This window comes from Camelus ferus, chromosome 9, assembly GCF_009834535.1.
Source record: "Camelus ferus isolate YT-003-E chromosome 9, BCGSAC_Cfer_1.0, whole genome shotgun sequence".
Lineage (NCBI taxonomy): Eukaryota > Metazoa > Chordata > Mammalia > Artiodactyla > Camelidae > Camelus > Camelus ferus.
Window position 1 is genome coordinate 10197232 of NC_045704.1, and position 23453 is coordinate 10220684.

The 23453-nt window shown below is 47.6% G+C and overlaps 1 protein-coding gene across 1 annotated transcript; it reads right to left on the bottom strand.

Moving 5' to 3' along the window:
- Positions 1-3736: 3736 nt before the first annotated feature.
- CACNG6 (calcium voltage-gated channel auxiliary subunit gamma 6) lies at positions 3737-17833 on the bottom strand. The gene is made up of 4 exons (XM_006172863.3): positions 16235-17833; positions 12534-12608; positions 10482-10619; positions 3737-5477 (listed from the first exon to the last, which is right to left on the bottom strand). The coding sequence occupies exons 1-4, from the start codon at positions 16569-16571 to the stop codon at positions 5239-5241; spliced, it is 789 nt and encodes a 262-aa protein (XP_006172925.2). The 5' UTR covers positions 16572-17833; the 3' UTR covers positions 3737-5238.
- Between the last annotated feature and the right edge of the window lie 5620 nt (positions 17834-23453).

The following is a 23453-nucleotide window of genomic DNA, read 5'->3' on the forward strand; positions in this document are numbered from 1 at the left end:
ACCAGTTCCTCTTCTTTCCTCACCACAAACCTCACCAAGTCTCCGTAAGAAAGAGGGTAACTCCTCTCTCCTAACCCCCCTCTGTGGAGAAACACAAACCCATGCATAAATTGACAATAAAGAAAAGAAGCAGAAAGACATCACAGAAATCATTTAGACACAAACCTGTAGACAGGCAAATACTCAGAGATACACCAAAGCACCGGTGAACACAATTGCGTAGGCACAAACAGAAACACAGAGAGAAACAAGTACACAAAGACATACTGAGAGTCTTGTGGGGAGGGTATAGCTCAAGTGGAAAATGGGAAACTAAAACATTTGTTTTTGAGGTTCATCCTCATTATAGCATGTACCTCATTCCTTTCTATGGGCGAATAATATTCCATTGTAGGGACATACACATTTGGTTTATCTGTTCATCTGTTGATGGACATGAAGGTTGGTTCATCTTCGGGCAATTATGAATAGGAGCGGCTAGGAATACTCACGTACAAGTGTTTGTCTGAACACCCATTTTCAATTACATGAAACACCCAGAATAGATAAATCCATAGAGACAGAAAGCAGATGGGGGGAGGGTATAGATCAGCGGTAGAGCTCATGCTTAGCATGCACAAGGTCCTGGGTTCAATCCCCAGTACCTCCAATAAAAAAAGAGAAGGTAGATGAGTGGTTGTCAGGGGCTAGAAGGAGGGGGCAATGGGGCATAACTATTGGATGGGTGTGGGATTTCTTTGGGGGGTAATGAAAATATCTTGGAACTAGATAGAGGTGATAGTTGCACAAATTTGGGAATGTACCAGATGTCACTGGATTGTTCACTTAAAAGTGGTTCGTGGTTAATTTTACGTTATGTGAATTTTACCTCAGTTGAATACAGTTGTCCGTCAGTATCTCAGGGAGATTGATTCCAGGACCCACCACGGATACCAAAATCCACAGATGCACAAGTCCCTTATTTAAATGGCGTAGTATTTGCACATAACCTGCACACATCCTTTCCTATACTCTAAGCAGTACCTAGATTACTTATAATACCTAATACAATGTAAATGTTATGTAAATAGCTGTAAATACAATATAAATGTTATGTAAGTAGCTGCCTGCCTTGACAAATCCAAGTTTTGCTTTTTGAAACTTTCTGAGATTTTTTTCCCCTGAATATTTTTGATTCACAGTTGGTTGTAAATAAATAACTTAGTAAACATTCTGAAGGCTAAACAAAATGTGTGGTGCGTCTTATGCAGCCCTCTGGCCATGAGTTTGAACCCTCTTCTTTGGCCTTAGGGGGAAAAAAGACAATTACACAGAAAAATACATACAATACGATACCATTTACATGAAGCTCAAACATGAGCAAATTGAAACAACACTTTTTTTTTCCAAAAGAATAGAATTATAGTTTGTAAAACTATAAAGAAAAGCTAGAGAATGATTTACTCAGAATTCAGGCTGTAGTTATTTATCTGTACAAGCTGCACATTGAGGTGGAGATATCCCTGAGGAGACAGCAGCTTCCAAGATTTTTTTTCTTAGCTGAGTTCTGAGATTAGGGAGTGTTCTTAATTTTAATTCTTTCCACGGATGTTGAGTCCACATTTTAAGAGAATCAAACTCAGCCTATTCATACATCTGTATTCCTAGGTCAGCACCTATACGGTGCACTTCACATTTAAAAATAAATGTTTGCTGAATCTAAGAAAACACACACCTGGGATGTAGGGTAAAACATTAGCAGTAGGTGAATCTGAATGAAGAGTATGTGGGTCTTCTCTGCACTATTTTGGTTCTTGCAACTTCCCTGGAAGTTTGAAATTATGTTCAAAAAAAGGTTTAAAATGTAAACCAAAAAGGCCAGAAAGGGTGTAGATTTCAAGAAGCTTCTAATTTCCTTCACTTCAAAAAATATGAGGTGATGTCCCAGGATACTATATTCAATATCTCGTAATAACCTTTAAATGCAAAGGAATACAAAAATGAACATATGTATATATACGCATGACTGGGACATTGTGCTGTAGGCCAGAAACTGACACAGTGCAAATGACTGTACTTCAATAAAATATATATATATGAGATGAAGAGATGCAAGTTAATGCTTTGAAAAATTACCTCATTGTATAATATGATTCCAGTGCTTTGTATCAGAGGGGTCTCTATTTCCTTCTCCCACTTTTGGAAAGGTCACAAAAATCCCAGGCAGGAAAGAGGGTGCAGCCTGAAGACCCCACCAGATGAAGAGTCATTTTCTCAAGACCGGAGGATGCTTCTCCAAGGCAAATTCCAGGGCTCCCTAGAGCCGGCTGGGCACAAAGTCAAGGAGGAAAAAAATTGCTCACGATCCTTCTTCCTAGCACTTAACCTCAGTTTATAATTATACATTCATTAGTGTGATTATGTGATTAATATCTGTTTCCATCACAAGAGCGTCGGGTCAGCGGGGGTCCCTTTTCACTCTCTACTGAATGCCGGGCCCAAAGAGCCGCTCCATGAATAAGAGTAACAGCAAGATTGATGGAATCACGTCTGTGTGCCAGGCAGTCTTCCCGGGCTTTGCAGGGATTACTGTGGCATTCGCTCCTCACAAGGACTCTCAGAGGTAAGCACTGATGAGCACGAGGAAACAGACACAGAGGGAGGGTAAGCAGAGCGTCCAAGCTACGCGAAGGGGAGCCAGGGTCTCACACCGGACAGTCCGGGTCCAGAGCCCACACCCTCAACCACAGTGCGACTCGTCCTCTGCGCCTTGAGTAAGAAGTGAATGCACATCTCCGGGTCTCTGCTCAGTACCCTCAGCAAGATGCTGAGTTCAGCGTCTAAAGGAGTAAAGAGAATATCCTGCCCGAGGGCCCCACTGAATCTGAGACCACGTGCGGCCTCAGCTGCTCCAGAAAGGGTTACCCCACACCTCCCAGGTGACAAATGACCTCCTCCGCGAGGAAGGCGCTTCCAACCCTGGGGCAGTCATAATTACAAGTGTTACAAGATTGATTTGTAGCGTAATATGTTGTATAAATATCATGTTACATCTATAAGTATTCTATTTATATAATGTTATACTGTATATATATTATGTTACATGTTTGTAATCCTATGAATGCTATAATATTTATATAACAGAATATTAATACCTTTTATATATAGGTTACTAGAATATATATAACTACATATAGTTGTATTTATAATTTATAATTAAATGTAGAAATATTTATGCAACTATATTGTAATACAGTATCCATAATATTAATATAATATAATATAATCATATATTATATAATACTATAATATAATATAATCATATAATATAATAATGTAATATATGATTATATTATAATATAATCATATATTAATATAATCATATAATATATAATATAATCATATATTATATATAATACTGATATTATATAGAACATTTATAATCATATATTGTATATAATACTGATTTAAAATTATACAGAATTTTTATATTAAGTATTATGTTAGAATTTTTATAATATAATGTTTTTATATTAAATATATATTATTTTATATTATAATACATGAATTAAATTTATAGCAAATATTAAAATATTATATATAATGTAAAACAACACATGTTTATATGTTTTACATTATATATAATATTCTAAATAATTGCATGTATAATTCATAATTAAATACAGAAGCATTTAAGAGAACCATGCTCACAATATTAATGCATTTGTATTCATAAGCCAGTACACATTTCATATTTTAAATGCTTTTAAATGCCTAATAAGAGACTTTGGCTTTTTGAGAGGGAAGGCATCAGCTTCAGCAATTCCTATGTAAGTGGAGAATTCACTTGAGCTGTGATTTTGGACTTGAAGTACGTACCTGGGTCTTCATAAGAGAGGAGGCTGGACCTTGGCTAAAGGACTTGGACACTTGACATCAGGATTTCATGCCCTGGTCACTGTTAGTTGTTGCTGACCAGCTTCTGTTCATAGTGATACATGTATTCTCTAAGATGATGGAAGCTCTCTCTCCAATGCTCCTTGTTATTTCTGGAGTCCTTCCTTCTTGGAATTTCCTTTCACACCTGTATTTCTACCAACAGTCTCATCAAGACCATCCTCAGAACACCTCCAGCCTCTTCCTAGTCCCCAAATCCAAAGCCACTCCACATTTTTAGGTGTTTGTCACAGCAGCATCCCACTTCCAGGTATGGACATGTGTATCAGTCTGCTAGGTCTGCGTAATAAAGTACTGTAGACCCCGGGCTTAAGCAATGGCCAGGGACAGTCTCACGGCTCTGGAGGCTGGAAGTCTGAGATCAAGGTGTCTGCAGGGCTGGTTCCTTTTGAGGGCTGTGAGGAAGCGTCTGCTCCAGGCCTCTCTCCTTGGCTCATAGATGGTCGCCTTCTTCCTGGGCCTCTTCACCTCGTCTCCCTCTGTCCACGTCAGTGTCCTAATCTCCTCTCCTTAGTCATTTTGGATTAGGGCACACACTAATGCAATGAAATGACCTCATTTTCACTTGATTAGCTCTGCAAAGACCCCATCTCCAAACAAGGTCACATTCTGAGGAACTGGGAGTTAGGACTCCATCATACACTTTCAGGAGGGACCCCGTTCAACCCAGAACAGTGTTTGTGCTCCCCACTGTTGAGTTTTCAGTCACTCTCTATTGGTTCATGGACATGTGACCCTGGGACTGACAAGCAGCATGTAGCAGGTTTCTGGAGAGCACCAGGAGTCACTTTTCTCTACCCCAGAATGCACAAATCACATCACAACAGACCCCAAATCAAAGTTGTTAAATTCCAAATCTTTAATCCCAAATCAGACCAGAGCAAGGTCAGACCCAGAGATTCTCCAACCCCCTCCTCCCCTATTTCCCCAGAAGAAGTCTCTCCCACAAGGGAATATATCCAAATCTGGGAAATGAATAGGTCCAACTCCCTCCCAAGACCCCCTGACTTCACCCTCCCCCTCCCTAGTTATCCCATCAGGTCCCTGCCAGCCTTCCCTGGGGACCCTCGTTTGCAAAAGTCCTCTCCCCAACCCATCCCCAAGCAACCCAGATTCAGGCACCAAGGAAAACATATTTACAAAGGGAAAAGATGCGGGCATGAGGGGCAGGTGTGTGCAAACAGCATGGGTCCCGGAGCTAGGAGAACAGTTTCTCTAGGATGTGGGGCAAAAGATTTCGAGGGGTACAATGGAGAAAGGGGAAGGTTTTGGAAGGAGCCTAGAGAAAGCGTGACCATGGCGCTAGGTGGCCCTGTGTCCTGACTTGGGACAGAGGGAGCCCCAGGGCCAGGGAGGCAAGGTGAGCAGGAGAAAGCAGCCACCCCCCAGGATCAGGACCAGGCCGGCCCCCACCCCACAGCCCAGAGACCAGGAGTATTCATAGCTCAGGGCCGGGGCCGGGGGAGGCTCAGGGCTCACTCTCTGCAACAAGGCTTGTACGGAATGCCGAAACACCTCCAGGCTGACCAGAAGCAGCAGACCTGTGGGAAGAGGAGGACAGATGTGACACTCAGGCCCCTGGGGTCCCCCACTTACATCTGAGCCTCTCCCCTAATAGACCCCATCACATTCTTACTCAAACAAGAAACCTAGGGGGGCCCCAGAACTCTCTGAATGATTCCTTACCAAGCACCTACCATAGAACAGGCACAGTTTTGGAAGCTGGAGAGAAAGAAGAAACAAGACACAAATTCACAGAGACAGCAAGTAGAAGGGTGGGGGCCTGGGGGAGGGGGGTAGGGGAGGGGGAGGGGAAATGGGAGCATTGGTGTTTAATGGGGACGGAATTTCAATTGGGGAAGATGTAGATGTTCTGGAGACAGAAGGTGGGGATGGCTGCACAAGTGTGAATGTCCTTAATGCCACAGAACTGGACACTTTGGACTGGTTCAAATGGTAAGTTTCATGTTATATGTATTTTGCTGCTTTAAAAAAGGAAAAACCAGGCAGGAAGGGGATAAAACAGGAGTTCGAGATTTGTAACTACTAATGACTATATATAAAATAGATAAACAACAAGTTTCTACTGTATAGTACAGGCAACTCTATTCAACATCTTGCAGTAAACTACAATGGAAAAGAATATGAAAAGGAAAATATGCATGTGCATGTGTGACTGAAACATGATGCTCTCCACCAGAAATTGACATAACATTGCAAACTGACTGTACTTCAATTTAGAAAAGAAAAGAAAAAAGAAAAAAGCAAACCTAGGAATCAAGAACCACAAAGTCAAATTAAGACTCCATCAAGACTTTTGTACAGAGCAATGATGGAATCTATAATAGTTGAAACCATAGAAACAGAGAATAGAATGGTGGTTGTCAGGGACTGAGGGGAGGGGAAAAAGGGGGGATACTGGTCAAAGGGCACAAACTTCCAGTTATAAGATAATAAATTCTGGAGCTAGAACATAGAACATGGTGACTATAGTTAATAATACTGTTTGTTTGTGTGTATGTGTGTGTGTGTGTGTGTGTGTGTGTGTTTTAGCTTTAAGAGTAGATCTTAAATGTTCTCACTACAAAAGAGAAAGATAAATCTGTGAGGTGATGAATATGCTAATTTTGATTGTGGTGATCATTTCACGACGTATAGCGAAGCATCAAGTTGTATACTTTATATAAATTGTGTGTGTGTGCATACATACCCACACACACACACACAATTTCTACTTGTCATTCATGCCCCGATAAAGTTGAAAAGAAGAAAAGAGAGACGGTGGATCACACAACGAAAAGAAAAGCACTCAAGTAGTTGTAATGCAATTTGATTAAAGAGAAAAAAAAAAAAAAAGGAAGGAACAAGACAGACCAAGACCCTAACCTCCTGGAGCCTATGTCCTACTTGGAGGAGACAGATGGTAAACAAATAAACCAAGGCTTGCAATACTCAAATGCTTCCAGGAGACAAGGAGAAAGTACAAATAAAATGAGCAGCAGGTGTGGCGGGGACAGTGCCAAAGAGTTGCCCAAATTCAGCTTCAGCCAGCTGCAGCCCGTCAGAAACTTAATTGACCAGATCTTCTGATTCGTCAAGAATAGCTAGAATGTTTAAAAACGATGATGATTTTTATGGGAATTTGCTCCAGCCTATAAATGTTGGCTCAGACACGTCTTTACACACTGTCTGCCAAACCAAGTACATTTACAGGTCATCTAGGGCCTGGGGGTGGCCAGGGTGTAACTTCCAAAGTAAACACATGAGCAGACAGGATAACTTCGGACCGTGATGCGTGCTAGGAAGGAGATAAACACAGGGTGATGGGAAGGGGTGTGGCATCCAGGGGCAGAGCTGGGACTTTCGATGGTGTCATCAGAAAAAGCCATCTGAGCTGAGACCCAAAGGATGAGAAGAAGACAGCTGTGCACAAAACTCAGCGAGGGCTGTTTCGGGCAGAAGGGACAGCCGGTGCGAAGGCTTTGTGGTAGGATGGAGGACAGTGTGTCTGAGGGGAAAGAGATCAGCAAAGAAGGTGGGGGAGGGGAGAGTAGTGGGCAGGGAAAGCGCAGAGGGCAGGGGTCAGATCATGCAGGACAATCTGGTGGTCACGCAGGTGTTGTGGGTCCTGCCTGCCTCCCCTCTCAGACCCTAGGGTCTGGCCCCAGGCTCAGTCTCTGACCTTACTTCCTCCCTGCACTCTCAGTTCCCCCATGGTTTTATTTTATTTTATTTTATTTTATCCAGAGGGAGTCTTAATTCAAAAAGACACCCCCATGATTTTAAATCACAGGCTTGGAGGAGGGAGGGTATATGTCAGTGGTAGAGCACATGCTTAGCATGCACAACGTCCTGGGTTCAATCCCCAGTACCTCCATTAAAATAAATAAGTAAATAAACCTAATTGCCTCCCTCCCCCGAAAAAATTAATAAATAAAAAAGAAAAAAATCAGAGGCCTGGAGAATATAGCCTGGAGTCTCTGTACTGCATCTCAGTGGTCTCTCGGTGAGCCCTCTTTGACCCCACGCAGCTCAGCATTAGGGCACTGGGGTTGGAAGAGCATCTAGACAAGGAAGCGGCATCACCCAGTCCCCCTTCATTCCATTGCTAATCCATGCATCATCTCATTCATTCACTGGATCTTAACAGAGCTCTCATTATAAAATACATATATAATACACAAAAAGTGAGACTTATGAAGGCCCTGTCCTCCTGGGGCTCCATCTCGAAAGTGGGGATGGATAAAAACATAGACATTTTATGGAGAGAAACAATATAACCTCAACATGTCCCTTTATGCATGGAGATTTCAAAAACCAAATCTGCCCCAGTCCCTGATAGCCAATAATTAGGACAGTAATTACAGCATCAAATCTATCCTTCACTTTATTGGTACAGTTTGAGGAACACTGTTGTGCCTGAGACTTTCATAAAACACTTTTATATCCACACCTTCATGGCACCCCCAGGAATATTGCAGGCTTGAGGTCAATAATATACCAGCACCGAATTCCTATTAAGCTATAAATCCCATGAGAACAGGGACCATCTTAATCTTGCTCATCATTCTATCCTCAGTGGTACCTAGCACAGCATCCAGCACGTACTAGGTATTAAACAAATACTTGTTGAATGGATGGATGGATGAGCAGATGGATAAATAGATGGATGGAGGGGGGAAGGGAGGAAGAGGAGAATGGAAGCAGAAGGAAGGAAGAGAAGGCAGTGGGGAGGGAGGGAACTGACAGATCAGTGGAAAGATAGATGGATGGACAGGATGGATACTTGATAAATACTTGGATGAGTGAGTTCATAGGTATGAGGAGATTTAAGCTCAGAGATGGAAAATGATTTCCCCACAATTACACATCTCTTAAGAATTTGGGACTCCACCCCAGATCCTTGGGTTCCCTGTTGATGTCCTGGTCTGTCTATCCTCCTCACTCTCCATGCTCCAGTCACACTCGCTTTCTTTCAGGACCTCATATTCACCAAACTCTAGTTTGATTGCCCATACTTGACATTTTAAGTGTCACCTCCACAGAGAGACCCTCTTAACTGCTTGAAATCAAGCGCCTTCTTTAGGCACTCCAGCAGAACTCTACATTTCCTTCACAGCACTTGCTGCAGTTTGTAATTGTGTGATGATTTGTGTCATTTCTTTGTCCTTAACTAGCTGATAGTCTCCTTAAGGGCAGCAGTCTTTCTGTCTTGTACGTGCTTACAATATTATACACACACATATGTATAGTGTAATATGTCTGTGTACCAATGAGTTAAATGAACTAATGAATAAATGAAGGAAAGGAAAAAGAATGACTGCACTTCCCCTTTTATGTGGGGACATCTCTAAGGCAACAGAACAATAATAAGAAGGTGATTATTTCTGATTTCTAGCCGTGTGTGCTCTTAAACACTCATCATGTCTTCTTGGCCTCATCTTGCACCAAACCTCTGCTTCATTTGTTAATTAAGGCTACCGTGTACATTTGTGCAAGCTTTGCCCTGCTTTACTCTCTGATCTTCATTTTGTTCCTTGAACTTGCCAAGTCTTTTATAGGCTTCATACACTTTATTCTACCACCACTATTTCCATATCACCAGCATCACAACCGCCATCACAACCACCACCATCACCACCCCCATCACTGCTGCCACAACAAATGTCACAAACATTGCCACTGCTACTCTTAACATCATAATTTGGGTAATTCCTGTTCCTCCTTCAATTATCAGCTTAAATACCACTTTCTCAGGAAGTTTCTCTAACATGCCCACCACCTTTATATGCTTTATCATAACTCTCCTCACAATTATAGCTGAATTATTATATGTATAATTGTTGGTTACTGTCTATCTCTGCTAGAACCTAGGCTTTATGAAGGCAGACACATTGTCTATCTTATTAACCTTATATCTCCAATCCTTAGCTCAGTGCCTGGAACATAGTAGGTGCCCAGTAGGTACACAAAGAATAAATAAATGAGGATTATATAAATAATGACCTTTCTATCCATCTTAGAAAACATTTGATCCAATGAGGGCTACATGTCACAAGATGCAGAATTTTTTTGGACCCTCAACTCCAAAAATGCAACAGTTCTTGCAGACCCCAGGTCCAAATCTAAATGAGTGTTTGGAGACTCTTTAATTCCCAGCCAACAACGGGGCTTGGAACTGTGTCATATTTCCGCCTTCTATAGTCCTTGTCTTTCCAGCATGCAACAGTGCTTGGAGATCTCCCTCAACCTCCCAGCATGCAACAGTGCTTGGGGAACCTCAGGCTCAAATCTAAAAAAGTGTTTGGAGATTTCCCTCCCCTAGTTCCCAGTCAACAACATGAATTAGAACACTCTCATCTTTGAGACTTCAATAACCCTCAAATGTCCTCCAGTTCCCAGAACACAAGCGGTGCTTGGAGACTCAACCTCCCAGCATGCAACGGTGCTTGGAGACCTCCCTCAACCTCCCAGCATGCAACAGTGCTTGGAGCCCCGACCTCCCAGCATGCACTGCCCTCAGTCTCCAGGATCTCAACCCTCACCTGAGAGGCCAAAGCAGACAGCTCCGACCCGGAGCAGGAACTCTGCACCTTTGCTGAGCACCATGATGACACAGAGGCACCCCAGGGCCATGACTGCCAGGCCTAGCACTGCTATCACCGCAGCTGCCACGTTCACCTCTGTGAAGAGGAGGGGGAGGAGGGGAAGTAGTGAGCACACGACGTAGGGAGTGGGGAGGACTCCTGTATGGGGAACCAGAGCCAGGGAGATGGAAGATTCAGGACTGGAGAAGAATTTTCAAGTGGAAGATCATCTAGTCCAATATTTTACTTACACTGTTGGAAAAAAACTAAGACTCAGAGAGGGTCAGTTACTGTCCTAAGGTCACAGGGCAAATGGACAGAAGCAGACTTAGAAAGAGATGGGAACTACCAGTTGTTACTTATGATCTGGTCACCACTTGTTTACACATGAGGAAACTGAGGCAGTGGGTGTGGGGGAGACAGCAAAGAAGGTGATATGTTACAGTGGAATGATGCAAGTTGGAATTTTCCTCAGATACTTCCTAAATGAAATGTTCTGGTAAAGGCACTGAACCTCTGTGAGCCTCAGTTTCTTCCTCTAGAAAGTCAGGATAGAAATCCCTATTTGATTGGGCCATTGTGAGGATTAGAAGTCACACGTCAGGTGCCCAGCACAGCATGTGGCAACAGGCAATTGCCCCACAGGTGTGCCCTGTGATTACTTCACTGTCCCAGAGGAGCACAGGGACTTGCCCATGCTCACTCGGCACCAAGACAAGAGATGAAGGGGGTGGAGAGGGCAAGGAACCATTGTTTATTGAGGACCTGCTATGTGCCAGGCTCCACAACTCATTAAATGCTTTAGCTGCATCATCTCATTAAATCCTTACAAAGACCACAATTCCTGGGGATATTGACATACTGACCATCATTTCTTTACTGGTGGGGACACTGAGGTACTGGGGTGACGGTGAGACTGTGGTTAGAGTAGAAAGGGTGCAGTCTTAAAAGTTTCATTGTCCGGTATGGTAGCCACTAGCCACAGATGGTCTTTTAATTTTAAATGGACTTAAATTGCACAAAATTAAAAACTCAGGTTCTCAGTGAGAAACTGCCACATCCAGCCAATGGCTACCATCCTGGTCAGTGCAAATATAGAACATTTCCACCTTTATGGAAGATTCTATAGGATTTCACTTCTTTAAGAGTCAGAATTATTCAGGTTTGAATCCTGCCCCTGCCTCTGCCACTTCCTGGGAAAATAAATTAAACCACTTATGGACTTCTGTTTTTTCATCTGAAAGCTTAAGATAAAGTCCCTGCCCTGCAGGGTCATGGCAAGGACTGGAGCTTTCATAAATGAAACACCCAGCACTGTGCGCAGCCCGTGGTCATGTACATTTGTGAGATGTTAACATACTCTCCACAGAGAGGGGCTGTGACTTGCCCAGACTAACACACAACATGGCAAAGGCAGAGCTGAGGCAGGAACATTGGACACAGGGCTCTGGAGAACTACCTCTCCCCAAAGATGAGATCTCTCAGGATTTAGGAGCTAAGCCCATCCTGGGGCAAAGCGAAAAAGGAGACAAGGCTATTAAGAACTCCTCTGGGACCAACAGATACAAACTGCTGTACATAAAATAGATAAGCGACGAGGACCTACTGTACAGCACAGGGAATTATATTCAATACCTTATAATAACCTATAATGGAAATAATCTGAAAAAAATAACTGGAGAACTTTGCTGTACACCCAAAACTAACACAATATTGTAAATCGACTATCCTTCAATTGGAAAGAAAGAAAGAAAGGAAGAAAGAAGGAAAGAAAGAAAGAAAGAGAGAAAGAAAGAAAGAAAAAGAAAGAAAGAAAAAAGAAAGAAAGAAAGAAAGAAAGGAAGGAAGGAGGGAGGGAAGGAAGGAAGGAAGGAAGGAAGGAAGAAGGAAGGAAGGAAGGAAGGAAGGAAGGAAGGAAGGAAGGAAGGAAGGAAGGAAGGAAGGAAGGAAGGAAAAAGAACCTCTCTGGTGTAGTCAGCATATCCCCTCCACCGAGAGAAAAGTTCTTACCTTTCTTTGTGGTTCTCTGGAAGACGTGTGCATTCTCTCCCGTGGTGAAGAATTTAAAATAAGTGCAGTTTGCTTCTGTAGGAGCAGGAGAGAGAAAAAGAGAGGTAATGACGTGGAGGTCCCTAGTGTAAGCCCAGGGCTGGACATCTAACATAGCTCACGATAACCTAGAAATATGACATTAGCAGCCCTGATATACAGAGAAGAGAAATGATGCTCAGAGAAGTAAAACCACCTGTATCACACAGCTGTCCAGGAGCTGGGATTCCAGTCCAGAGCTGGGAGGTCCAGATCTGTGGCCTTGAGTGGGCTACTGACCTCTCTGAGCTTCTGATTCTTCCTCTATAAAATAAGATAATAGTCTCGTTTCTGGCTCTGTCATAAGGGTATGTTGAGGGTCAGGTGGAGTTAGAAATGGATAATCGCTTTCTTCACCAAAGTATGCCAAGATCCAGGCAGCAGAAGGCTAGCAGACTGAGGAGAGAGTCTTACTTATCTCAGAAAGGATTTCTGTCCAGGATACACAAAAAACTCCTGCAGATCAGCAAGAAAAGAGAGATAACCCAATTGGAAAAAAAAAATGGGCAAAGGATATGAATAGTCAATTCATAGAAGAGGAAGCCTGGATTACTCACAAGTACATGAAGAGATGCTCAGTCTCACCAGGGATCACAGAAATGCAACTTAAATCAGCAGGGAGATGCCACTTCAAGGCAATTAGATTGGCAAATACTAAAAGGATACGACCAAACATGGGAAGGATAAGAGGAAACAGCTGGGAGTGCGAACTGGTACTAGTCTTTCTGGAAAGCACTCTGACATACTTTATGAAATGAAGTATGTATATAGGTGATAACCCAATCATTTCACTTCTGGGTATACGTCTCCCCATCCATATGCGGGGATACATATGTGCTTGTTCATTGCAGTACTGACTATAATTAACAAGGAGTTGGAATCAACCTGGCTGTCCGTTTCTCTGGGAACCGGCAAGTGAATGAGTTAGGCGCATCCCATGCAAGTCCCTGCAGCATAGAGCAGCCACAAACTAGGATACTGGAAAGAAGCATGGAGAAAGCTGAGAAACATACAGCGTGGAGCAAAAATTTAAAAATAAAAAAAAAAACTATAGCATGATGTCATTTATGTAAATTAAAATACATATATATAAAATAACACTACATATTTCCAAGTTAAAAAATATATCCATGGATGCATATCAAACACATTATAGAGATGAGTTAGGGAGGAATGAAAAAAAAGAATAAGATTGTAAAATAAAGCACAAGAAGGATCTTGCAAAGGCTGGTAATGATTTTGTGACACACACTGAAGAGTATGATTCATCCAACTTTGTGTACTTGAGGCTCAAGAAACCCTAAGCTAAAAGAAAAAAAAAAAACGCGCTTTCTAAATTGCATTTTGAAGCCAGCAGTTCCCACAGAATTCATCTAGTCCAACTTTCACACTTTTCAGGTGGGAAAACTGAGGCATGAAAAGAGAGGAAACAGGTTGAGATTAAGAGGGGTAAAAGAAATAGGAGAAAGGTCAGGTGGTCTGGGGAAGTGCAAAGGAACTTTCCAAATTGTAAGGGGATGCAGAGGGACAAGAGATAAACTCGAGTCAGGTGCGGTGGTGTGGGACACTCCACCTGGTACTCTGAGGGAAGGAGAAGGGGGTGAGATGCCCCGGCACGAGCAGTGGGAAGTCTGAGTCCTGATCCTGCAGCAGCAAGAAGTAAAGGATGCTTCATGCAGCAGAGCAAAGGGCGAGGATGCTCTCTGTAGCAGCCAGCTGGGGGAGACACGGTCTTCATCCTCGAGGGAAATGGGAAGTCCCAGAGAGAGAGTAAGAAGGTGTGGTACATCTTTCTGAGGGAGTTGGGGGTGTCTGGCATCCCATTTTGGCTACTAATGATTTAGGACACCTTGTCTCTGATTGCAGAGGTTGAAAAGAGTAGGATATGGGTCACCCCTCTTGTAGTCCTTTGGGATGTTTTTTGATGTGCAGTGGGATGTGCAGGTTATTTCTGAGATACTGAAATTTGTGAGATGTCCTGTGAAGGGTCGGCCTTGTGGGATGATGGTGATGGTCCTATAAGGAGACTGCATCCTTTTCTGACCAATAGAGAGACAACAAGGGATATGAGGGACCCCACATTGTGCAGTTAGGAGGGGTGGGGCCATTCCAGTGCAGCGAGGACCCCTGGAACATATTTATGGAGTGAGATGCAATATAGCATAGTTGTTAAGAAGAGAGAAGACCAGGGTTCAAACCCCGTATGACTAGCCGGGGCGCAGAGACTGAGCCGCTCAACATCTCTTGCTCCTCGTTTTGGGGACGATAGTAACTACTCACAGGGTTGCTATGAGGATTGATGCGTTGATGCAGGTGAAGTACTTAGAACAGAGTCGCCCACTATGTAAACATCTAATATTCTTTATTACCAGAGCACCCCATTTCTCTAAACCTCGGGAGCTTCCTGCTTGAGGCTCTGAGGTGTGTGAACTAACCCATCTGCAGACTGAGTGGGTGGCTGCCTCACATAACAAGGGTGCCTGGCACCCTGCCTTGCTATCGAGGGCCCAGACCATCCTCTTTTGGGACCACATCTGGACAAGGGAAGGAGGCGGGAAATCCCATCTGGACACCAGAGGGGTGAGAGACCTTCCCTGAGGGATACTGAGATTATAGGACATCACTTGGAGAGTGAAGTTTGGAGATGCTGTAGGGGAGTCTGAGCACATGGCATCCTGAACGAGCCCTGCGGGGGTGTTAGAGAGTTTCCTTGGGTCAGTAGAGGTGGAGTGAGATCCTGTTCCCACTCCCAAGGGGTATAGGATGTCCCACTGGTGTCAGTCTGGGGCATGGCACGCCCTGCCAGGGAGAGCGAGAGACACGGGATAGCCCTCCGGCATGCGTAGGGGTGAGAGCCACCCTGTGGGAAAGTGAGGGGTGTGGGGGTGCCTGTATGAGAAGATGAGAAGGGCTGGCATGTCTAGTCTGGGAATTTGAGGTGAAGCGAATAGGAAATGGCCATTTCCTGTAAGCACAAGGTCTGCCCGGGGATGTTGGGAGGTGTTCGGTGAGAGCTCTGCTTGGTGGGATCAGGAGGAGGGGAGTGGCAGAGATTCTACTTTGGGGTGGGGGTCAAGGCGGGCTGTCTCCCCAGGGCCCCCGGGCTGGACGTGCAGGCTGTCTCCAGTGTGAGAGGAGCAAGCTGACACCAGGAACCCAGACTCTTCCTCTAAGGGCGCAGGGGGTGTGGGCTGTCTGAGGGCACCAGCTGCGTCTGATGTCGCAGGCTGGGTCTCTGGGCACAAGGTTTCTCCAGGGACACACAGGCTGGTCTGGGGACATAGAAATGTCTGGGATCACAGCCTGTGCTGGAAGTATAGGAGCTTTGGACATCATAGGATGGTCTGGGGGCACACGCTGGTCTGGGGGTACCTGCTGGTCTAAGTGTGCAGCCTGGTCTCGGGGCACAGGCTAGTCTGGGGATACAGACTCTCTCTCTGCCCCATTTGTGTCCGGGGCAAAGGTCGTCCCGGGAGCACAGGGTGATGTGGGTACGGCTCACTCTGAGGGTGCAGTCTCTCTCTCCTTGGGGTTCAGGCTCTCTCCGGGGCACGGTGTTGCCAGACACGGGCCCCCCTGCTGTCTGCGGGGTACCAGCCCTCGGCGGGGGTGCAGCCTCTCACCTCCGGGCAGCCCTGCGGGGCCGCAGGTGTCTCTGCCAGGGGGCACGTCCGCCTGCCACAGTCGCTTGGTGCACAGCTTCCACAGCCCCAGGTGGGCGGCGTCACAGACGGCGCTGCCGTTGTCCCTGTAGGTGTTGAGCTCCACCCAGAACTCGGTGCCCACGGCCAGCACGGCCAGCGTGGCGCCCACGGAGGTCAGCAGCAGCACCAGCTTGATCTTGCCCTCGCGCTCCGGGGTCATCTGGGACCTCTGCAGGCCGCGAGCCCGCCGCCGGCCCGCCGCCGCCGCCCGCCGCCGGTCCTCCTCTTGCATGAAGAAGTTGGACCACATCATCATCCTGGTTGCGGGCAGCGGGGCTCGGGTGCAAAGGAGGCAGAGCTGAGGCCGGCTTTAGGGGTTGGGGAGGGAGAGGGAAGCTCCTGGGGTCTTGAAGGGTGTGAGGGGCTCAGTTTTCGCTGCTTTGTGAAAGGAAAGATCTGAGCCCTCTCTGGAACCTCAGATGGGGAAGAGGAAGTCACCTCTAGGGCTTAGCAGAGGGAAAACTAGACCCTCAAGCTGGAAACTCTCAGAGGTTCAGAGGAGGGCCTGGGGGTACCACAAGCAGCTCAGCAAAGATGGAACCAGAGAAAAAGCAAAGTCCTCCCAGACTCAGAGCTGGAAACTGGGTGCCCAGGAGGGGTTCCCGAGAGCTCCAGAGGAAGGAGAACTGAGTGTCAGCTGAAGCTCTGGGGGCTGCTCTGGGGTGCCCACTGGGAGGAATCACCCAAGGGAAACCGTTTCCTGGGGAAGGATCTGAGCTCCCCTCTAGGGCTCAGAGTTTGGGGTACCAGGAAAGGGATCTGAGGTCTCTGTGTGCTTGAGAGAAGGTGCTTCCTGGCTTCTCTGCGCTCAGAGTCTAGGGAAGGAGGAGCTGGGTCCCCTCTGGGGTTCAGAAGAGAAAAGACTGGGGTGGGGTGGTTCTGAAGGGGAGATCAGAATTACTTCTGGGTCTCAGAGAGGCAGTTGGTCTCCCCCCAGCTCTCACAGGGGGAGATCAGCAGAGCTCTAGCTGGGGTTCAGAGAAGGGGGCTGGGGGCCTGTGGAATTCAGGAAGAGGGGATGGGATTTCTCCCCGGCCATTCAAAGAGGAGAGCTCAGAGAAGCGCTGCCCTGCGGCTGAGAGAGGGGACCAGTGGCTGAGAGACACAGTGGCGTCCAGAGAAGGCGGCTGCGGGACACCGCCAGGGCTCAGGAGGGGGACCTGGGGTCCCCACTGGGGCTCAGGTGAAGGGGCTGCGGTCCAGACTGCGGCTCAGGAAATGGGGACAAAGTCCCCCCGCAGTTCAAAGGACAAGTGGGACCCGGAAGGACTCTGTGTCCCTTTGGGACCGCTCGGCTCCCCCTCCCCCCGGCTCCCAGGGCCTGCTGGGCCGGGATGGCTCCAGGCTCAGCTCCAGGCCAGGCGCCTCCCTCAGGCCTCCCACTCCCGCCTCCTGGGCCGGGACCCCTCTCCCTCTCCTGCCTCGGCGCCGCGGCGACCCCAGCTCCGCGATGCCTCCGGACCGTCGGGTCTGCACGCCGCCGCCCGCTCGGCCCGCCGCTCGGCCCGCGCCCCGCCTCGGCCCCATCCGCCCACCCCCTTCGCCCTCGCCGGCTATTTCGGGCTTGACCCGTAAATAACACCCGCACCTGTCGCCGGCGCCTGTCGCCATAGGGATCCCGGGTATTTTAAGGGGACGAGGGGCAGGGAGGAGGAAGGCTGCCCGGGGAGGAGGGGCTGGGGGCCGGGTCCTGACTTCTACTTCCTTAAGGGGCAAAGGCGGGAGCCGAGGGTCCTATCTCCTAGGTGGCAGGAGAGGGGACAGGGCAGGGAAATCAGTTTTGGTCCGGAGCAGGCCCGGATGGGCTGGGCGCCTGGACTGCGGGGTCCGAGGGAAGAGGCGGAGACATGCAGGACCCCTAGGTCTGAGGGAGGAGGGGCTGGGGGCCTGGACCCTTGGGTCTGAGGGAAGATGGCTGGGGGCCTGGACCCCAGGCCTGAGGAAGGAGACTAGGGCCCAGATCCCTTGCATCTTGAAGGATGGAAGGGCAGATTCACGCTGGCCTCGGGGAGAGAGAAGCTGGTGTCGGGGTGTGGGAACCAGAGCCGTAGTCCTCTTTATCGAGTTTATTAGACAGGGCACCCCTGGGGGACCTTCCATGCAGTTTCAGCTCCCCCAGGGGCAGGGACGGGGACAGCCGTGTGGAATGGCAGCAGGGCCTGATCTTCACCCCTCACCCCCTCCCTCAGCCCCTCTGCGACGGCCCAAATAGGACCCACCTTTCATCAACTCCTTGGCCCATGGTTGGCTGCTCCGGCCAGACCTGGTGGACCCTGGCCTTCTCTGTCCACCTGCTCTGGACGCCCAAGGGCCCAGTGCTGCTTACACTGGAGCACGCATTGCCCTGAGTTCTGCTCTCTCACCAGCCTGGGGCAGGGCCCAGGTGCAAGAGAAACTCATCTCATTGTCCTCAGCACTGCCCAGCCCACACCCCATATACCCAGGAGGCCTTTGGAAATGTGCATACCTGATTTGAATGAAAAGTGAGGTGGTGATGCACAGACATCCCCTCCCAAGCTAGGGAAGGTGTCTGCCGCATTTCCTCAGTGCCCAAGGGCCCCACACCTCCCTTCATGTTTTGATTGGCTGATTGTCTTCAGATCTGAGCTCTCAGATCTGAGCTCCCAGCTCTGAGATTGCAGGGCCTGGCACCTGGAAGGCCCCAGGGACTGCTTCTATAATGAATGAGTGAAACCTGTTCTTTCCTTGACCTCCCAGGGTCTTCCCAGGCCTTGGCAGGACCCAGAGGGGAATCCGAGAATGTGCCTGGGGCTGACAGCAACCTGAGCTGGGAGGTAGGCTGAGCAGTGCTGGGTGAGGTCCACCCACGGGCACCTTCATTCTGAGAAATCAGACACCTTCCTGCAGCTCCCTACCCTGCCTCCTGAATCCACCTTCCCCTTCCGGCCCTGGGGTCTCCCCCATCTTTCTCCTTGCCTGCTATAACAGCTCTCTCCTTTCAAGGGGTATGTTTCTTTCCTCTGTCTTCCCTGTCTGCCTGTCTTCTTTTCTCTCCTTTCACAGAAAGGGTATGAACTTTCTTTGGTGGGAAAGTTCTTGTCACTTTCATAACCAAAGATGGCCTGACCTCCCTTCCCCTCCCACAGTCTCTTGCTTCCAGTCACTCAGGCAGGACTCCAGTCCCCACCACTGCACGGCAGTGACCTCTTATCAGGGTCATGTTATCTAACTGACGTCCACTTTGCTCCATGGATCCCTCAGATTCTCAGCCTCATCAGCACCGCTGGTCATTTCCTCCTGGTCTCCGCCTCCTTCATGGTCACTCCTTCTGGCTCCTTTAACTACATCCTCCTCTCCCTCTGCCCCATGCAGACACCCCCAAGGTTCTGGCCAGAGTCACTTCTCTGCATTTACCTCCCACATCACCTCATCCAGTCCTGAGGCTCTAAATATGCTATCTCCTAAATGCTGACACTTCCAAAATTTATATTCACAATCATGACCTCTCTCCCAAACTCTGGTCTCAGATATCCAGCTGGCTACCTGATACCCCAGCTTGGATTTCTGACAGGCATCTCCAACCTGTCATGTCCCAAGGAGTTTGCTTGATTCCTCCTACAAAAATCTTCACCCCTTCCCTTGGTGACCCCCTTCCAGGCCACACACAGCAGCAGCACCTAGCTTCACGTGCCCAGTTAAAAGATTTCCTCTTTCTCTGTAGCTTTTCTTTCCCTCCTTTGCTACGTCCAGTTCACCACCACCATAAGCTCTCCCTCCAAAATCCCATGCCCTGTTCTCCCATTTCTCTCCATCCTCACCGATTTCACACTGGTCCAGGCCACTATCAGCCTCAGCTGGACAAGGACGACAGCTGCTTAACTCCTTGCCTCCAGGTTTATTCCTAATTCTGTTCTCAACACAGCAGAGTGATTCTGTTACTTTGTTTTTAAATAAAAATAGAAGCACGTCATGCTTCTGCTCATCCCATCAAGTCTAGAATAAAATTCAGATTTCTTCCCAGGGTAACAAGTTCCTATGTGACTAGCCCCCAGCCCATGCTTCTGACCTCACCCTTGTTCATCTGCCCAGCAGGGGGCTTCCTGGAAAATCTGTGGCTCCTCAGGGCTTTCGTGTTGCCTCTGGTGGCCAGAGTGCTTGTCAAGCCCTTCCCTTCTCAAAACCCTTGTTACCTCTGCAGAATCCTTCCCGAGGCACCTCATCTACAGTCACCATATCTTGCTCCTTTTTTAAAGCACTTCTCCGTAGCGGAAATTCTTACTGTTAATTGCTTTTCTCTCCTGTGAGTTCCAGGAGGGCAAGACCTCAGCTATGTGTTCGCCATTCCTTGCACCTAGACTGTCCTGGAACAGATTTGTGCTCAATGAATATTTCTCAAAGACTGAAACAAAAGAAAAGAAATGGACCTTTCCTATACACTGTGCTTGCTTCTAAGTCTCTATATTTCTTTCTTGGCATATCCCTACATCTTCCTCTGCAGTTCCACCACTCCACCTCTGTGTGTTTTTTTCCCCCTGTTTTTGCATCTCCAAGACTTCTCTGTTCTGATTTGTGCATCTTTGGGTCAATCTCTCATGTCCTTTTTTCTCCCTCTCCGGATCACCTTACTGTGTCTTTGACTTTTTCCTATATCCCTGTGACTCACCTCGTTTTGGTCTCTGTTGCCCTCATCCTCCCCCAAATTCCCTCCTCCCCATCTCCCCATCTCTCTCCCTTCTGCTCACCCTCCACCTCTTTCTTGATTTATGTTTGGCCTTTCATCTCTAGAACCAGTTATGCACCCCCCCCCTCCATTTGTCTCTTTTAACTCCACTTCCCCGGTCCCTCTTCTCTCCATCTGTCATTCCTACACAAAGTTCCCCTCTGTTCCACTAGTCGTATTCCAATCCCTACACTTCCCAGCATCTCTTTCCAACACTGCCCCTGTGGAATTCCTCCCTGGACCCCTGCCCTCCAGGCCTTCAGGTCCACCCACGGGGCCCCAGCGGGAAGTTCCCAATACCCAGGTCTGGGCCCATGTCCCTCCTCTCTTCCACCCCTTTCTGCTGCCCAATGTTATCAAGGTAGAGGCTGGTGGAGCCCCTGGAAGCAGGGCATCATGGCTAACTGCTCCTCCGGTCCCCCATCTTGTGTCGATGTCTGACTTTGCACCAGACTGGGAGCCCCTGGAGGGCATGACAGGCTCTGAACCCTCTCTGCACCCCCAGCGTCACCGAGCACAGGGCCTAGCACACAAGGGAACTTGGGAAATATTTGCTGAGCAAATGAAGGGAAACCCACTAAGCGCTGTCCCTTCTGTGACCTTCAAATCCACCCCCATCCATCTACCCCTACAGCCCCTTCCCAGCTCAGCTGCCATCCTCTCTCATCTATCCCACAGCATCAGCCTCCCGTCCACCCCTTTCCCACATCCCAGGTGGCTCCCTCTAACACCCATGTCTGATCCTGCTCTTCATCTACTGAAAACTCTTCTGTGTCTCCCGCCACCCTTAGAACAAAGTCCAAACCCCTCAGGCTGAAAGCCCAGCACCTTTAGACTCTGGCCCCTCGCTGCCTCTCTGGTCTTACCTCCCACGCCGACTCTGACCTTCTGCACCCAGGAAGGCTGCGCCCCGGCCCCGGTGCATCGCACTCTTTCACCCCCGCCTGGGCCCAGCTTGGTCTTTTGCTACGAAGGCCTTCCTCACCCCCTTCATTGCCTGGTAGGCTCCTAATCATTCTTTTGAAACCTAGGCTGGCCCTGATGGTCTCCAGGAAGTTTCCCTGAGTACTGCCAAGTCCTGCATTGGGTCACTCTGTTCTCTTGTTCTCTGTCCAGGGTGCCCAGCATCGATTGCTCCGCCTGATTTCAGTTTTTGACTCCTCCTTGGAAGCATCACTGGGGATCCTGATTCTAACACACTGCGTGGCATGTTAGGAGATGCTCAAAAATGTCAAGGAGGGAATGGCTGAATTAATGAATGAGTGAAACATGAATTTCAAAGTCCCAGTGCTTCTCCTGCACACCAGACACTATGCCTACACTTCAGTATTTGTGTAATTATCTGCTTCCCTTCACAGAGTGTGAGTTTTAAGGGCCAGTACTTGTGTTTGATGCTGTATTTCAGTGCACCTCTGCCTCTCACCTTCGTCTCTTGAGTTCTTGCCTCCCTTTGTATATCATTCATGTTATGATCCTGTTTAAAGCCATTCCATGGCTCCCCATGGCCCTCAGAATAAAACCGAAACTCTTGTTCTGACCTACAAGTCCCTGGGCAGTCTGGCCCTGTCTACATCTCCAGCCTATCTTCTTCCATCTGCACCTAGCTCACACAACATACAGGCGTCTTCTCTGGAAGCTCTTCTTGCCCCAGGGCCTTTGCATATCCTGTTCTCTGGCTGAGACTCTTGCCTCTAGCTTCACTTGGCTGGCTTCCTGCCATCCTTTCAGTGTCAGCTAAAATATCCCTTCCTTTTAAACTGGGTGAAGCCTCCCTGATGGAGCATTTTGTAGCATTTTGAATTCCTCTTTTGTCTTAACTGTAACTTTTTTATGAACACAGTTCTTTGATGAACGTCTGCCTTGTGCACAAGATGTAAATTCTCTGAGGATGTTGGGGACCCTGTTTGTCTTCCTCCCTTCTGTGGGCTCAGCATTCCCCACAATGCTTAGCACACAAATAAATTGTACGTAAGTACCCAAATAAATTGTTCGCAAGTACACAATTAAATTGCTGGTAGTGAATGAACGAGTCCCTCTGTGTGCTTTTTTATGCTCCCTCCGTAGTGCCATCCTGGTACATAGCAGGTGCTTAATAAACCCTTGTGGAATGATAAAGAAGTGAATGAACGCCCACGTCCACCGGTAGTCACTTTGCCTTTCTGTACCCCATCTCTTTACCTTTCTACTTATTTATATAGAGCATATATATAGTTTGTAGGTATAACTCTATATTCATGTGTTCTGGGCCCCTCTCCAGGAGTTGGGCTGGGCTGGTTGTCCCTTCCTCCTGCCCCGCCCCCACATGCACACAGCAAAACATTAAAAAGAAAACATCTCAAAACTGCAAAAAACACCACAGCCCTCCCCCCTCCCCCAACCCACAAAAAAATAAAACACGACGCTCCCTCCCAACGGCCCCCTCCCTTCCTTTCCCTTCCCCTCCCTTGGGGTCCCTGA

What these genes read in the sequence shown, in the direction of transcription:
- CACNG6 (XM_006172863.3), bottom strand. Translation starts at nt 16,571, where the DNA reads ATGATGATGTGGTCCAACTTCTTCATGCAAGAGGAGGACCGGCGGCGG. An exon ending in CCCCGCAGGGCTGCCCGGAG is followed by an intron (nt 12,609 to 16,234) that starts GTGAGAGGCTGC and finishes CTGCTCCTACAG; the next exon opens with AAGCAAACTGCACTTATTTT. An exon ending in CCAGAGAACCACAAAGAAAG is followed by an intron (nt 10,620 to 12,533) that starts GTAAGAACTTTT and finishes TCCTCTTCACAG; the next exon opens with AGGTGAACGTGGCAGCTGCG.